The sequence below is a fragment of the Camelina sativa genome, chromosome 2 (assembly GCF_030686135.1).
Source record: "Camelina sativa cultivar CO46 ecotype springtype chromosome 2, ASM3068613v1".
Taxonomy (NCBI): domain Eukaryota; kingdom Viridiplantae; phylum Streptophyta; class Magnoliopsida; order Brassicales; family Brassicaceae; genus Camelina; species Camelina sativa.
This window is the reverse complement of record NC_141881.1, coordinates 15,650,355-15,668,644: the sequence shown is the minus strand read 5'-3', so window position 1 is coordinate 15,668,644 and position 18,290 is coordinate 15,650,355. Positions and strand designations below refer to the sequence as shown.

The following is an 18,290-nucleotide window of genomic DNA, read 5'->3' as shown; positions in this document are numbered from 1 at the left end:
ATGAAAAAATATATGCTTTAGATCGTGGATCCTCTCTCTTAAATCTCACACACTCAATAAGTTCCTCACATTGAATTACAAGACCAAGGTAAATTAATTATGAAAGACCAATGTACTTGATGTTTGGAAGAGACATATGTTTAGTTTTCTTTCTCACATAACAATTTTTGTGATGCAGTTCCTTGGGGCTACAATTGCATGGTATGAATGATCAAGCGAAAGTTGAGAAGAGTCACTGGTGATTTGTTTTAATATTTTTCATAAATAATCTTATTTTCTTAAATTTTTGATGAAATGTTATATTTGTTTAGATTTTTTTGAACTTATGTGCAATGTGCCATTAAATTTACATCAAATTTTCCGGATTATTATTAATTAGAATTTTATTTTCTTGTAGTTTTTTTTTATAATCTGTTCAATCGAATTCATACTTTATTTTCTTACATCTTTAATGGGTAAAATAGTTAAGTAGAGATATAAAAAAATATATTTCATTATCATTGATTTGTTTTAAGTTAAATATATATATATATATATATATATATATATATATATATATCCAACCAAAATCTCCCGCAACCATTTGGAATTCAGAGGCTTCAAGCGGTTGGGACCGATTGGGAATATTTTGTGTAATTGGTACCAGTCCCTAGCAACCGCTACCTCTCGCAAATGTTCCAAGTGGTTGGGAGCGATTGTGAACGGTTTGTGTGATTGGTACCAATCCCTAGCAACCACTACCACCTGCAAACACAATATTTGCGGGAGAACCAATCAACATCTCAATATAGGAGGACAACTTAATGTAATCTCTCGAAAAGAAAGCTCACACTTGATGACTTGGACAAGAGCTCACGGGAAAAGGGTTGAACAAGAGCATCCTGAACTCCAAAGAGTCTTTATCCAAAAAAAAAAAACAGAATCCGAAGATGCAAAAGACCTTAATAAAGAAAGATAAAGCTTAAAGTCTTAAACCATAACCAAAAAGTTAAGCCCTAAGATAATTGAGATGATCTTACTCTTCCACGGTTCCACCGTAACCTAAGGTGTTGGAAAAGCTTTCCCATTTGTTTTTTTTTTTTAATCTTCACATGTAGTCTAAAGCTTTCTTCGGTGGCCTGATCCAAAGATTCTCAAGAGGACATAAATCCTCCTGTTCTTGCCACTGCTTACGCGGATAATACCTCTCTTCATCAAACGAATACGATACACAACGCTTGACATTAAACCGAAGCCTCGGAAAGTAAACACTGTTCCTCATCCATGGGAGATTGAGTCTCATCTCAGAGGAATAAAGGCTCGTAAATATTGTCAATCCATCAATTGTACCACTATTGATCTCCTCCCAATGGAAAACCGTCTAATTTGTACACAATCGGTTTCTCACCACCGCATGTAAACATCTTGAAGAACACTCCTTTCCGCACAGCCAAGAAAATTCTCTTCTTCTTCCGCTCATATTGGTAGTTATATAAGTAGGGACATTGCCGTGAAAATAAATAACTATAACGCCATTCCCGAGAGGAAGGTTCAAAGTAATATAAGCTTCCTTTACCATCAAGGCAATAGAACCGACGTTTGGCATAGACAATATTGCTGTGCTTAAGTATATCACTGCCATAGCTAAGATGGAAATATAAATCCTCAGTAACCCATTCAGGTGCTTCAGGATGACAAGTGCTTGCAGTGACCACACCATACCTAACATGCTTAAAAGCCAGCAATACGCAAGTACCTGATGTAGGTGCGCAAGAGAAAGCGATTGCATCATATGATAACGCATATTTTGGTAAGTTAATGAGCTTACGAGTAAACGGGTTGAAGAAGAACATTTCGTTTGAAGTGGGTTTGCGCATTAGTAACCATCCATCTCTTGAGTAACACACCGTGGATTTAGCTAACTGGGGTAAATTCAGTGTGTACATCTTCTGCTGCAATGGATCATAGAGTTCGAACAAGTTTCCACGTTTTGGTAAGTACATAAGCCAAGGAGGCTTGTCTACCTTCCGGACATATAGACCGGCTTCGCGCCATGTTTTGCAGACAGCAGATGCACGAATATTATCTTTTAAGTCGAGCTGAGATATTATTACTTCCAAGAGACATAATGTCAGGTCAGCAAAACTTGGATTCTCTGCTTCCTTGTTCTGATTCTTGCTCACAATGTAACCGAATCGCTTCACATCTCCGTTTGACCTGTGAAAGAGTTTTGGATCAACAAAATAGTGAACTTTTTGCATTTCTAAGACTCATAAGTTAACAAATGCAAATTACAATTTACAGTCATATGAATCTCAGTGTTATGATGTTGTGGGAGGATTCTATTACCACGAATTGCAATGAGATGCATCAGATATAATAATGATAAATCTGACAGACAGCTATGGTGTTCCTATTAAATCTGTTTGTTCTACAAAATCTTAAAACATTCTAGTGATTTTCTGTTACATTTTCGGTATACATAATCTTTAATTATTACAAAACTTAAGAACACTAGAACACGTCAGGTCGGTCCTATTAGATCTGACAATTTCCAAGGAAACATTCATATAGCCTAAACTGCTTAGGGTTTATATCTTCCGTCACAAAACCAGCTACAAAATAAAAAGACATGAACTTTTCTATATATCCGGTTCTAAATCTATTACAAAGAAAAAGAGAAACTCACGAGTTAAACCTCCCATTCTGGTCGGGCATAGTGATAGACGACGATGAAGAGAGGAACGAAGAAATTGAAAATTTCTCCAACGAGCCGCCATAAAGGGAACTTTGCTACATAAAAAAAAAATTGCTTCGAGAAAATTCGCCAAGTCCACTCGTAACCCTTTTATATTACTTCAAAAAAACCTGATTATTTGCGAGTCGTACGTGTGACGAAACAAACGAATCACTAGCTATGTACGTTACTGCTGACGTGGTGGGCATTTTATAAGTACAATACTGATTTTATAAATAACTAGAATCGGATCCGTGCTACAGCGCAGGGGAATATTCTGATATTGTTAGAATAATTTTGTCGATAGAGTAATCGTTTATATTGGAGAAAATATGAATTTTATACAATTAAAAGGAACAAAAGAGAGTGAAGCATATAATCTGATGGGATATAAATATAATTAAATAATAATTTATTTATTGTCAAAAAGTATACAAATTTTTTATTGTTAAACCGACATCCGGTGGTGGGTTTATTCGGTGGAATTTTTAGAAAACCGACATTTGGGTCTATTCGGTTTTACAATGAGAAAACCGAATTTTCCTTAAACCAAATAACCTGATCTGAATGACCCGATTAAACCGAACGTCCATGGCTAGTTTATATATACTGAATTTTTAGTTTATGAATTTTAATTGCGTTTTTTTAAAATATATTATACTAACTTGTAAGTAAATAAGATTGGGCTATATATTTAAAATGGTGTTTGTATAAAATATTGGGTTTGGGTCTAAATTTGGAGACATTTCCGATTTAGGCTTCGTTGGCCTTTTTGGTCAAATTTTTTTTTCCTCCGTCTTGATATCCGAACAAACAAACTTTTTTTTTCACTTCTTCTTCCTCACCAAAAAACATCTTCCATCGTTTTGAACGACCATCTTTCATTCTCTCGACCTCAAATCCCTAAATTAGAGTTTTGATTCTCGAATTACACCGTATAATCAAATTCACTACTTCATTAATCCACCAAATCTATTTTCTGTAAAGTATTAAATCCGAAAAGGAGAGAAGCTGCAATTAGTTAAATCTATTTGGTGTTTATCAGTCGGAGAATTCAGTTTTGACCCATTAGTTTATCGAACGGACTAACTAATTCAATCGCCTTGGTAAGTTGATTATGATTTCGAATTGCTTTTTTTTAGATTGTTTCGATTTTATAGGTATACTCTTTGTGTACAGCGTTTATATGAATCTAATTACCATTCATATTGTTTTGTTCAATTCCAGGATATACAAATTGAGAAGTTTTGAAAACAGTACAGAAGATTATAACAAAAAAAAACAGTTAAATTAATGTGGCAAGTGAGTTCTTGGGAAGCTATAGTTCTTGGAAAATCTGGAATAAACAGACTCTCTACAGTCAACTCTTTCAATGGAAGCACTATAAAAAGGTCAGTTATTTAATTCTTTTGATGCTATATAGTTATTAGTATTCTTATTATGAAACATTCACTTAATAATATCGAAAGTATTAGTGAAACAAACAAAAACACTTTCACTTAAGATAGAAGAGAATATTTGAGCTTTAGATTAGAGCATTTAATTGAAAGATATTCCATCGTATATGAACATACACATGCAAGTTTTAGATGGATGACCGAATTTGAACAACTGCTGAAAAAAAAGAAATTGTCTTGTATTCAAACTATCTCAGTCGTAACCTGAGATTAGGACAACTATAAACCAGAGTTACAATATGAATGGAAAAATAAAAAATCATTTCCAAAGTAAAGAGTGATTTACCTTGTTCCAAGCATCTACCACTTTGAAGGACCTCTTTGTAAAAGACATCAAAATTTTCTCCCGTATAAGAAAGATGATCTTTAGTACTTGTGACTTTAGAGACGACTAAATAGAGGTTTTAAAATATATATTTTTAGAATATAAACAGTTTTTTTTACCAAAACAAAAGAATAATATAAACAGTTTTAATCAGTTGAATCGATTTAGTTTTAGTACTTTTGTGTTTTTAAGAACACATCTAAATGATTCTCTTTTGTGGAAGCAGAAGAAAGTAGTCGGAGAGCCAATTCTTCTTCTGGCTTATTTTCAAGAACATGTCATACTAAGACCTCTTTTGGTAACCTAACAAATAAATTGTTGAAGTACAAATTAGAAAACTTGTAGATCATCTATATTATATATGAATAATAATAATAATAAGAAAGAGTAGCTCATCTATATTATATTTCTATAGACTCACAATTGGTTTACTTGAATTCTCTAGCCTGTTTTGAATGGTTTAATGTACTGTAAATCTGTGATAGGCACGAGAGCGGCTGCCATTGAAGAAGGCTTGAAAGAATACAGAACGGAGAAAGTTAAGAAGGTATGATGATTGAACCTTCGATTAGTATCATCGTATTTATAGGAAGTCGTCACGTATTGATAGTATAATTTAGGGTATATTCGTAATGTGGGATCGAAATCTTCGTAGTTAATTAGGTAATATATTCTTAACAATGACTATATATATATTGTAGGAGTAGTTAAGGATAGAAGTTGAATCAGATTTTGAATTAGGAATATATTACAAAACTAAAAATGCGTCTTAGTAAGATTTTAGAATATTATTAAAAGATTGATATCTGTCAAATTAAATAATTTAAGTAATTTAAGTTATGAGATTGAATAGCGTAATCAATGTATTTAATCGTTTGACTTGATAATAAGATTATAAGAATATAGACTAACTTATTTGCATCCCTTTTCTTTGCAGCCCATAATAGTCCATTATTCGTTTGACGGGAGCCATTAGTAGGTCCGTCGAGAAAGTGATAATTCTGTTACAATATCCGATTAATAATTGCCGGGTTATTTCTAATTTAAAACCCGACCCATAATATTGAAATGTCTCATTTAACCTTAATGACTTGACTTCAGTCTAATTTCGAGAGGGGCATTTTCGTCTGAAATGCAAGTTGTACTTCTCTTTTACTATAATAAAGATAAAAGTACAGAATGGATTCCTAGCTTTTAACACTTAGCAACTCCACTACCGATCCCAAGAACGAACAAAATCACTTGGCTACCTCCAACATGGCAACACATCCAACTATTAAATACAATTTTGATGCAAGTTTCGATTATCATACACAACAAGCAACAAGTGGATGGATCTTCAGAAACAATCGAGGAGAAGTACTTGTATGGAGAGCAACAAGACTAAGTTCAGTAGGATCTCCCTTAGAAGTGGAAACAAAAGGACTTTTAGCTGCGATTCAGTAGGCCTGAATCAGGGGTTATCATTCACTGGTTTTCGAAGGAGACTGTGAAGTTTTAATCAAAATAGTTAATAGACAAACACAGAATGCTTCTTTAACAAATCTCATTCGAGATATTAATCTTTGGGCATCCAAATTACAAAAAGTTTCCTTTACTTTTACAAAGAGAGAATGTAATAGTGTAGCTCATGCTCTAGCAAAATTTGGTTGTATTGATTCTACATATTACATTAATTCTGTATTGAAGCCTCTTTGGCTAAGAAACTCTCAATGTAATGATCCATCTTAATCAATATATATTTCATTTGAGGAAAAAATAATAATATAAAGGTACAGAACCACTGATTTTTGTAGGTGTCGTGTGGAACTTAAGTGTTGATTAGTTAGCGTTTGTGAGAGGTAGCGGTTGCTGGTGATTGGTGTCAATCACGCAAATCGTTTTCAATCGCTTTTGACCGTTTGAAATTACTGAATTTCAAAAGTGGTTTTTCTCAAGCGTTTGCGGTTGCGGATGATTGCGATTGAGATTTTTTTTTAAAAAAAAGATGCAAATCTAACGATACTGAAATATATTTTTTATATATTCTACCTAACCATTGTACGCATTAAGGATGAGAGAATATAAAATACAAATAGGATGAGGAGATTTATAAATAAACAATTACAAGAATATAAGATTCTAACTAAGATCTATACTTAATAAGAAAACCAAGATCTATACTTAAGAAGAAGAAGACAATTACAAACGTTGTCCAAATAAAAATTCCAACCAAACCTTGACCAACTTTATGTACAAAAACCTTTAAAAACTTGATGTAAAGTTAATGGCACATGACACATGGCAGTATGGCACATATGTTCAAAAATATCTAAGTAAATATAGAGTCTGATTGGTAACTTACTCAAAGTTGTATAGAAAAACTGTAAGCTGTTACAGAATAGAGCAAAGCTGTAAGAAAGAGTTGTACAAAAAAGTTGTATAAAAAAACTGTACAAAAAAGCTGAGAGTAAAGTTTTTAATAAAAAAAAAAAAAAACAGGTTCGCCCTAGCCGTTTCTTTCTAGCACAATCTTCGAGACTTCTCTTCCCGGCGGCGTCGAATCAGATCAGCGCCGCTGGGACTTTGCTCTGCCACAGCCATCCTCTCCTCTTTACCACACTCTGTTCTGGACTGCTTTCGAACCCACCGGAGGTTCACCGGTTCCCCAAGTTACTCCGGCTCTGCTACAACTTCAATTCCTCTTCTCCCCTTCAGCTCATCTGGTGGGTCTTCTTGGTGAGGTGATTCTCTCAAGACCCCAGCCTTTCGACGACAAATCTGAGATCTCGGAGTGCCCTATGGTTCCTGCTTGTCGTCTATCTTACCGGATCCACTCGAAGTCATCCTTATCACCTCCTGTCTCCTTGGGTTCATCCCCAATCACCAAGTGTTCTACTTGGTTGATGTCGGAAGGGATCTCTGTCTTGACGCCGGATCTGAGCGAGATGGTGACTGGAAAAGCTTTAACCCTGGCAACTCCTTTACCTCCTCCTACACCTCTGGCCATTTCAGTTCGTGGTGCTGCTCTTAATCTCATCGATCTTCCGCTTCACCCGCTGCAGTTTGAATCCACAAACCAAACCAAAATTAATTCTTCTCAATCCAGGTTTGAGCCCAAATCACACTTGCGAACCCTGGTAGATAGAGCTCCTCGATTTATTTTTGTTACATATCTGAGTCTGAAGTTTTTTAGACCCCCTAGTAGAGCATCGAGTACAACCCTTCTAGTTCCCTCTGCGTCTGATTTTACTGGCCATAGAAACTGTAATAGCGTTGCTAAAGCCTCTATAGTTTGGGTAGTTCTCCATCCTTATCAAGATCAACTTATTAGTATGTACCAAAAGCTCTCCAATGGGGAGTTTTTCCCTTTACTAAACTCGTCTCTTTACACTCAAATGGGTAGAATCTAGTCTTGATAATCTCATGGAGAGACCAAGCTTTGGCAATGCTTGGTCTCCACCTTTCTTTCATTTGATTCTCTACAATATTCTCTAAACTATTCTAAAGGGTTATTGGGTTATCTTTGGTGTGAGAGTGTTGTTGCCTCTCATACTTATTCTTGAGTATACACAACTTATATTGGCATGTATAACTCCTTCTTTATCTTAAGAACATTCTCATTGAGTTGTATCTTAAAGGCTTTACACATAACACACAAATTCCACTTTAAGTGTTCTTGTGAGTTTATATTGGAGTAGAGTGTATCTTGCAGCTCATTCTCTCCAAATTCTAACAGTTAGAAAGGTGCCACGCTTATTTAGCAAGCAGTGCTTGATTGAAATCACCCAAATCCTTAAAACCCAGACCTTTTTCAGTCTTTGATTTACACATCTTACTCCACGTCACCCAAGCAATCTTCTTACAATTGCTCTACTAAAATTCACGCATGGCACTTGTAATTTTTCTACACAAATTTTGTCTTTAACGAAAACAAGACATCACATATACTGGTAAGTCCATGGCGATAGATTTCAACAAAATTTCTTTGCCTTCCAGCGACAAAGATTTTGCATACCAGCCCAGAAGCCTGTTCTGCAGTTTATCTCCAATAAAAGCAAGCAAAGCTTGTTTTGAGCCTTTAAAACACTCCGGTAATCCCAAGTAGGATCCTACTCCTCCCTCTTCAGAAAAAAAAAAAAAGCTGCCCTTCTAATTCATAGTAGATTTTAAAAGTTATTTACTAAAAACATATAAGACCCCTAAATTAACATCATGTATTCACCAACAATTATTATTAATTATATTATTTATTCATATGTTCTTCATACATATAGCATCAACTAATAAGTCTAATATCATGACATGCCGGCGTAGTAAACTATCAGAGTGACCATTTTCGACGTGCATAATGATACTCTCTCGATATCTTATATTATATTCAGGCAAATTCATGTTATCTTTCTAAAGAGAATTTATTTGCTGGTTATTATTTTTGTTTTTTCTCCATTTGATCAACTTGCAGTCAAGGATAGACCGAGTTTAACGACAATTTTTTTTTCTTTTTTTCGTTGTTATGATAAAGTACTAAGATATAAATTGGATTAAAATAAATCGAACAAGTTGTATTTTAAAAACGAATAATATTTTTATTTTTTAACGAAAAATCAAACTGAAACTTTGGAACTAATTTTGTATATTTTAAAATCCAAAAATTTGAGCCAAAGAACCAACACAATACCAAATTTATGTATTAGATTAATTTAAAATTTGAACTTTTTCTTTTCGAAACTGAAAAACTCAAAAAGAAAATTCAGATCAAACATTGACCGTTAGGTCCTAATAAAATGTTTCGTGCATAAAGAATTATCTTACATTACGAACTGAATAAGTCATTCGGTTACAAAAGTCCACGAATAAACTATGTCAATGAGGGTGTATATCATAATGTGAATTAAAACTAAAGTTTTAATGGTTGTGTTTTGTATATAAAATACTAGTTAAGAAAATACCACAAACGAATTAAATTAAAGATCCTCTGACGATTCATAATGGCTCAAATAACCGCCGTGATCTTCCTCTTAGCCACACTGATGATGGCAGCCACGACTGTTTCAGGTCAGGGACCACATATTCCCTTGGCTCCTAGTCCTGCAATCAACGAGGTAATGAACTGTACTGCGGGTTTAGCTGTTTGTGCTCCAGCAATTATTCAGGGAGGAACTCCGCCGCCGGAATGCTGCACTGCCATAGAGACTGCAGTGAACACGCAGCTATCTTGTCTTTGCAAATTTATCAAAAGCCCTATGTTGTTTGTCCCTTTCAATGTCACCACCTTCAACGCTCTTTTCTCCCAAACTTGTGGACTCACCGCCGATCCAAACTTGTGTTCCAAAACTACTGGTAACGTTTCGGTTACAGTCTTTATAGATTATGCACGAGATAGCAATATGTCGGTTCATTTTTCGTATGTGACTTAAAAATCTCATTTCTTTTTTATGTTAACTAGCTCAAGCTCCTTTGCCACAGACGAAAGCACCAAGTCCAGGTAGGAACAATTCTTATATGTTAAATACCAGTTACATGAATATATCGTAACAAATTATGATTATTATATATTTTTCAGTGTTAATCGTAATCATTATGAGGAAAATGTTAAGCAATTTTGTTTTTACTAAAATCGAACGACTACATTGCAATATCTTTTCTTAAGTTGACAAATTTTTAACTAAAGATATTTGATTTGCCATTTCTAGTACCAACCGAATCTGATAAGGATGCTGCAAGCAAACTCGCGGGAAAAGGCTTGGTCGGTATCGTCTTGATCACGATCTGTGCGATGTTTTATTAAAATCTTAATTTCTTTGGACTTGATAGTCTTGATCACGATCGTAACCACATTATGTGAGAGTTATGTTTGGATTTTGGTTCGATTCCATGGATTTTTATTTTGGTTGTCTGTTTTTTACATTTACTATTTTGAATGTTTTTGGCTTCAATATTGTTTTTGACTTTTTGTCGTCAATATTGTTTCACCAATGCATAAAACAAAGATAGAGAAGCATTTTATCAGTCACAAAATCGTAACAATGTTGTGAGAATGAAGAAGTTCTGATTTCACCAATTTTGTTATTTTGAATAAACGTTCATAGATATAGATATAGACAGAGATATTTCTACAAAAGTTATAATGTGCATGATTTTAAGTTAAAACATCTTATAGTTTGAAGCAGAGAAAGTATAAAATATGAGAGACTTGGCTAGTCCATAGTGGTTGCAACTCAAAGCTATATAGTTTGCATGTGTGATTTCCACAAAGAGAAATTGCTTCAAATTGCAATTAGATATAAAAACAAATCGTTGTTTTGTGACAGCTGATTCCACCACGTAAATTACGATATCGACACTTTTTTATATTTAACTAGATTCGGACCCGCACGTACGTGCGGGGTTTAATTTCAAAAACTAAATTTGCTTTATAATATATGAAGTTATGTTTGTAAATGTATTTTTCTTTTTAGAAATGTTATCAACATTCAATATCTATATTCTACCAATTTTGTATTTGATTTTTTTATATTCGGTTTAGACAAAAGAATGATCGGATTTGTTTATGTTATCAATAAAGATAATCACATTAAAAAATAGTAAGAAAAACGTGGTATGTTATTTTGGGACAGTAAATACGTTACATTCCTTATATGTTAAGTTTTATTTAATCTTGTATATTTTAGTCCAACGAATAAAGAATATGTAAGAGATTCAAACATGCATATATGTACAAAGTTTTATTAGTAGATATATTTATTTGATATAACATTTATAACACAGACTTATATTGATTTGCTTTCATCAAGTTGTTATCATTTAGATTGACATGATAGCTAACCCGGATCAAATGTGATCAGGGTTAGCGATCAGCAACTATTATGTTAAACTTGATAATCCACAAAAAACATATGCATAGTATTTACATATAAGAGATATATTATGGGAAGTGTTTTTAGCTAAGTGGTTACAACACCATCTCTGCGACCGATCTCACCAAATTTCGATTTCGATAAATCGCATTATCCCGTGTAGTTGGGATTGACTATAAATCGGACCTTTGTCGATGACAAATACATATATTGTATACTAAATTAGGTTTATGTCAATTCAATTTTAACCAAAAACTGTAAATTTTACTTGCACCTTAAAATTTATGAGCATTAATTAATAACAATATAAAAAATTATTAGAATCTTAATAGTTACTATTATTTATCTATTAAATCCTTAACAATAAAAATTTGAATTTTTAACTTATGAAACGAGGATCCCTAAAATTTTCAATTAGTATATTTTTGAATTAATAATTTCGGAAATTTATGATATTCAAATTTTTGAGATACTAATGAATCTAAACTCCAAATTTATAGGAGGAATGTGCTACATTTAAAAATATTAAATTATGGTTAGATTATATATGACAATTATAATAAATGTTTTTATAACTGAAAATATAATAGGAATTCATATTCGTTTTTAATTTTTTTTTTCCATTTGTTTTAGTATGAATTAATTAGTATAGCTTCGTTAATTTTTTTAAAAAAATAAAAATCTAGTATACTAATTGACGATTTGTATTTACTGAATAATATTAAATAGATGATCGTGTTTAAAAATATCAAATAACTAGGATATATCCCGTGCTTAAAGCACAGATCAACATTTTTTTAAAAAAATTATAATATAATAATAAAATTATTATTTTTTTTTTAAGTTATTTTGTTTGACATAATATTTATTTTAGATTGTTATGTAAATCTAGTAGTCTATTTGAATAATAATAATTTTAGAATATTATAGTATTTTATTTTTGACGTATTATTACAGTTTTATATTGTTTGTTTGTTGTATTTGCATCATTATTTTGTGAAATATAAAATAGTAACTTTAATATTATAATTGAGAGTAAATAAAAATTATTAATTTATCATTTATATAAATTTAGTTTTACCATCCTGCCAATGTGGAAATTAAAACACATATTTTCATACAATGAGTAATATATCTTCGTTTTTAAAAATTCAAATCACAACATATGCAGAAAAAATATGCATGTTAAATTATAAGTATTATATGAAAATTCCAAACAATGTGTAAATAAAATAAAATAAAGATGATAGGAGAATCATAATTTGAAAACTTAACAAAATATTCGAATTTAGTTATTAAAAATAATCGTATTGTATATTTTGATATAAAATCTTAGTTTTTAAAATTCTGATTGGTTTATATATTATAAAAAAATAATTAGTAATTTCGTCCATAATTTATTAGAGAGAGAAAATATTTTTTTAGATTTTTTTAGATTTTTTAATATTTGATCTGGGAGTGTTTTTTATTTTTAGTTAATTATATTTATTTAAATTAGTTAATTAAACTTAATTATTTTTTACTAATGGCAATTGAATGTAATTTTTTACACATTTTAAGGTTAGTTTTATATTTGTATTTCTCAATTAATATAGTAGGATATACTTCCAAAATTAAATAAGTTGGAATATATACAATATCAATCTTAATAACCTCAATTGTTATGGAAACTTTAAAAATAACGTTCCTAAATTTTGGCTAGTTTTCAAGTTATTGGTTTTAATTCAATTAGTTTATAAACAAAGATCCACTTGTTTATTTGACCAGATCCAGCGGGTCATAAATATTCTACGCTTTAGTCAAATATTAAACAGAAACTGTGAATTTACAATTTCAAAATAGTTTTATAAAATATATTAATAAACAATTTATCTTTTGTACCACACATATATATCTTACACTATGTGTGGATAGATGCATAGATCTACTATAAGATTACATGTTCTTTTCATCTATATAGAAACAGTAAAATTATTCACAAGTAAAGTAAAGATTAAAGTCCCTTGATTTAGTTGATTATACTACTCCCTTTATGACCTTGCATGCTCATCTTTCACACTTTCTATTCTGCTATATCAATTGTAAATCATTTTTAAAGGTCTTTCAATCATGCGTATCAAAAATCTGCTTAGACTGTATATATTATTTACTTGAGGGTTATGTGTCAACAATAACATTATATTTTATTATACCATATAATTTAGAGACTATATAATATATGAACTTAATTTATTATTGGTGTAGTGACTTACCTCTTCAATTGAAAATATTTCATTATTAAAAATATATTTTTTTAATATTTATGGTTCCTAAAATTACTCCAAAAAATTTGGTTAGTAGTTTATGTAAATAAGATAACAATTACTAATTTTTTTAAATACATTTAGAGCTATTATTAATACAATTCGATAAAGGAAAATGTTTGTTATACTTGGTAGACTGTCAATATGACTGTTTACATATAAAGTAAACATATTGTTATTGTTTTGATTTTTTTATATTTAATTATATTAAATTGATTTGTTGTTTCCGTAATTATCTCAAAGTATAAAATCAAATCAAATAAGTTTATATATATATATATATATATAATTTCGAATTTAAGTTTTGATTGTTATGGAAACAACTTTAAACAACTTTCTAAAATATTGAGTAATTAAAATGTGATTACCTTAATTATTGAAACTGATATGATTTATTTATGATACATTATTTAGGAAACTTCTTATTTTGTATCTATTTGGATACATTTCTGATTTTCTTGGCTAATATCTGTTTGGCTCCACAATTCCTTATTAATTGATATTTGTTTGGCTTTAAAGATTATACATATCCTTATTCTGATTTTAGTGGTATTTCATTGTTATAATGTCTAACCCTATGTTTTTTATTTAAAATGTTTCCCTTTTAATAGTATAGATGATAGTATATACAAACCGAGTGGTCCGAGAGTCTCTCATCGTGTTCACGTGAATTGATAACACCCTTTGACCAAAACAAAAAACTCTGAAAAACACCAAATCTGGATGCCAAAAGTACTTATTATTTGGTGTTCTCCAGCTGGGCTGTCAAAAAAAAAAAAGTTGGGTTGAAAAGGAATAACTCTCACTTAAGTGATCTTCATTAACCATAACCCTATTTATACTTTTACCGTTACCCTAATATTATACGTACTTTTTGAAGACCATGGTGCTTCTTTACTGCTTTACATGATTTTTCATACATTACTTTTATCTTACGTACTATGATGCATGCGTATGCATATTTACATATATATGTCTGTACATGCATGTGCTACGTTCTTGCATATGCTAATTAATCCATGTGGCCAGTCTCCATGACGCTTTGACCAAAACCATGGTAACACTCGTACCCAAAATCCTGAACACCAAAGTCTTGACAATAATCCAAAAACATCCAACTGTCACCGTTCTTTTCTTCTAATGGCCATGTCGGGAAATCTTCCCCGGCCGCAATGTTGTTCTTGTCTGCGACTGTTCCAACAACACCGACGTTATTATTGCACCATGATGCATCGAGTAGAGGGGGTTCATCGTTGGTCCATAGAATGTTAAATAAATCTTCATCGTTATGAATAATATCACCAAGTAACTCATAATCATCTTTTGAACTATCTTGATGAGTGATCGTGCTACTTTCATCTATGGTATTTTTTGTCGTCTCATCGACTTTTATGATTTTATCATCACTTCTCTTTACATTGCCCGCTTTTGATGAAGTTTCAGATATATCGGCGAAATTTTTATCGGTAGGTACTTTGTTTAAAGGTTGATGGGTCAAAGGATCGATTTCCATCTTAAGGAGCTTCTTCTTGATATGAGTATTCCAATGATTTTTTATTTCGTTGTCTGTTCTTCCTGGTAATCTTGCAGCGATCTTGGACCATCTACATACAAAATGAAATTTAAGAAATATGTTTAGTTACATTTAATATGCTTTCCTTTGAATAATAATGGTTTGAGGTTGTTGGTAGAGATATCAAAGTCTTGTGCCTTCGAATATAGTATATAACTCAAAGGAAACTGACAAAATAAGTTATAATATTCTATTTGGAAGCGATGAACGTTACTTTGTCTCGAAGTTAATTTCAAAATTTGAAATAGAATGCAAAATGTTTTTATAAAGAAAACTATAGAAGACTTTAGTTCAAAGATGGGAAACTGAATTAAGACATATATCGTTTCTTATGCTAGTCATCAATAATATAATCCAAACATTATCTTATATAATAATATGTAAGATCAGTTTTCAATTCTTCATCACTAGCTATTACATTTTCTACAGCATTTACCATTAGACAACATATATATTATAGCTTTTTTGATGTTTCACAAAGTTAGACATCAAGTTTGACTGAACTAAATTTTTTTAATAAAATACATGTGAAAGTTATTTACCTCGGAATAACCCGATTTATATGAAAATAAGAACAACAAACTTGTTAAATACAGGGCTAAAACATGCATATGATATAAGCCATGTACTATATTGGTGAACTGAACTTTGGCAAATAGTCTCGTTCTTTGTGACAACATCGTATAGGACTTAGTTAATGCATGCATATGTATTCTAGTTATACATCGTATAGGGCTTTTTAAAAAATATGTATTCTAGCTAGTTATACATCGCTGATACATAATACATATTAGAATAAAGTTTACTAATCATGAAGCCTTAGTTAATGCATGTATAACTAGAATTAATGACCAATGATCAATTACATACTATAAAAGAAATTGGTTAAAAGTTAAAACTAGCTCAAACCTGTTGCCGAGAAGAGCATGAAGGTCGATGACAAGCTGTTCCTTGGCGTCAGAGAGAAGACCTCTCTTCAAGTCAGGTCGAAGATAATTGGTCCACCGTAGACGGCAGCTCTTCCCACAGCGACGGAGACCGGCCAGCTTTGGCAAAGCCCTCCAGCAACAGTGGCCGTTGTTCAATATAAAATTTATCAATTTCTTGTCTTCCTCCGCCGTCCACGGTCCCTTCTTCACCAGAAGCTTGTCGCAACATGGCTGCCTCCCCATTAATTGATATTTATATATACTTATATATATATGTGTTATGTATATTAGTTTTAGGGAGATATGAGACCTTAAATTTTTAGAAATTAGAAAGTATATACCAAACTAGAAGATTTATGTCAAAAGCCTAAGCATCTAAGCTCACCCACCTATATATAACCCCAACATTTTCTCACATCGTCCGCCACATCCTTTTTCTTAATAGGAATAATATAATTATTTTATTAATTTCGTATATACATATATAGATGTATAGTTGACCCGCTAAGGTGATTTAGTAGTGTAACGAGAGAGTAAAAGATACTGAAGGGTCTTTTTGGTTTTAAGATTTTTATATATATTTAGAAATTTCAGAAATCATATCTCTAATCTTTGGTCCGATCATGATAATAAATAAACTCTTTAGTCTCTCTAGGGAAGGGCATCCCATGGATAGGGTCCCCCCCCCTTCCCGGTTATACAAATGGGCTGTAAGCAATGGATCCATACCCATGTGGTCAAAGGGATAAAACTGAGTAATTCTTGCGCTTAGGGAGAATCGATCTCTGGTCTAGACCAACAGGGCGACTCTTCCAGAGAGATTAGTCTCGGACCCCTCCATAGGTCTGAGGATTTACTCTCTGAGTTAACAAAAAAAAAAAAACTCTTTAGTCAGATAAAAGTTATATAGACTATAAAATTTTTATTTATATGTAGTGAGTATTAGCCAGACTTTTGCATACACTATATAGAATTAGATTCATAAACTATATATGAATAAGATATATGCATCACATGTTCTTTCATTTACTTGGAATTGATAACCTGAATGATTATATATATATTGAATATCCAGAAATAAAATATATATATATATATATATATATATGTGTGTGTGTGTGTTTACCAAAATAAGAATAGATGGTATGTTTGATGTGGAAATTTCAACAGTTTATAAGAAATTAAGTTTGTACCTTTCTTATGATGATCAATATTGTATACAGTATACATAACAAGGATATGCATGGTTCATTTTCATGTATAAACATATTCAAAATTTAAACATATTTATACATAATACGCGTACATAATAAACTAAGTTGTACGTGATGGAGAGATGATTTAAATATTTTTGGTAGATGTATAAACTAGAAATCGAGGTTTTCATAATTATTATATATATGAAGCACTAATATAATAATGTATGACCACTCGTATATATATATCATAGAATTTTTAATGTCGACAGAAATATTTCTAGAGAAATCAGATAATGTATATATTATGACAGGTATTCAAATCATCTGCTGAAGAAGAAGAAAAAAAGGTTACTTTGAGTAAATATTTGTCAAAAGTAAATCATAATTTAATATAATTTCACGAAAACTAAGGAGTGTCGGAAAACCTTAGATTAATTGGTTGGTGAAAATGACTTTGGAACTAATGTGAAATGAAAACTGGCAAATCCTAACTTTTAACATTTTACAAAACTAACCACTTATTCAATGGTTTACATCAAGTCAGAATCCTGCATATGCTAAATGAAAAAACAATATACAAGTAGTGTTCGAAGTTTAGCAAAGTCTTCTTAACAAAATAAAACTTATAAGTTATTATATTTAAAGAATTTTCAATGAAAACAATATACAAGTAGTGTTGGAAGTCTGACATCGTCAAAGGATATTGAAGTTGTCGGAGATTAGCAGTTGCCGTAGACAATACCGCAAAAAGTAAGTAAGCATTTTGGTTCGTAGTCTTACGTTGATAGTAGACACGTGTGACTTATTAACAAATAAGCTATCTTATAGTAATATATATATTTGCATGTTATCTATACGAAAAAATAATAGAGACGAACACCTATCTGACACGTACGTACCTGTATACATAATTAGATCAAATTTATGTTCTACTCTTTCCCAAAGTGAC

At 31.6% G+C, this 18,290-nt stretch overlaps 2 protein-coding genes, 2 long non-coding RNA genes and 1 pseudogene across 5 annotated transcripts; 2 read left to right on the top strand and 3 right to left on the bottom strand.

The window, feature by feature from the left end:
• Positions 1-863: 863 nt before the first annotated feature.
• LOC147948685 (F-box protein At4g00893-like) lies at positions 864-2,769 on the bottom strand (annotated as a pseudogene). The gene is made up of 2 exons (XR_015579670.1): positions 2,669-2,769; positions 864-2,196 (listed from the first exon to the last, which is right to left on the bottom strand). The product of XR_015579670.1 is annotated as an F-box protein At4g00893-like (transcript).
• Positions 2,770-3,516: 747 nt separating this feature from the next.
• LOC104717648 (uncharacterized) lies at positions 3,517-5,678 on the top strand. Its single transcript, XR_756280.2, has 4 exons — positions 3,517-3,822; positions 3,944-4,107; positions 4,984-5,045; positions 5,436-5,678. It is a non-coding gene; the product is annotated as an uncharacterized LOC104717648 (long non-coding RNA).
• LOC147948684 (uncharacterized) lies at positions 4,337-5,045 on the bottom strand. Its single transcript, XR_015579672.1, has 2 exons — positions 4,920-5,045; positions 4,337-4,801 (listed from the first exon to the last, which is right to left on the bottom strand). It is a non-coding gene; the product is annotated as an uncharacterized LOC147948684 (long non-coding RNA).
• Positions 5,679-9,427: 3,749 nt separating the features above from the next.
• On the top strand, positions 9,428-10,442 carry LOC104717656 (non-specific lipid transfer protein GPI-anchored 24). Its single transcript, XM_010435267.3, has 3 exons — positions 9,428-9,820; positions 9,927-9,965; positions 10,174-10,442. The coding sequence occupies exons 1-3, from the start codon at positions 9,469-9,471 to the stop codon at positions 10,266-10,268; spliced, it is 486 nt and encodes a 161-aa protein (XP_010433569.1). The 5' UTR covers positions 9,428-9,468; the 3' UTR covers positions 10,269-10,442.
• Positions 10,443-14,425: 3,983 nt separating this feature from the next.
• On the bottom strand, positions 14,426-16,548 carry MYB42 (myb domain protein 42). Its single transcript, XM_010435278.2, has 2 exons — positions 16,123-16,548; positions 14,426-15,244 (listed from the first exon to the last, which is right to left on the bottom strand). Exons 1-2 carry the CDS (start codon positions 16,383-16,385, stop codon positions 14,653-14,655), a joined length of 855 nt encoding a protein of 284 aa, XP_010433580.2. The 5' UTR covers positions 16,386-16,548; the 3' UTR covers positions 14,426-14,652.
• Between the last annotated feature and the right edge of the window lie 1,742 nt (positions 16,549-18,290).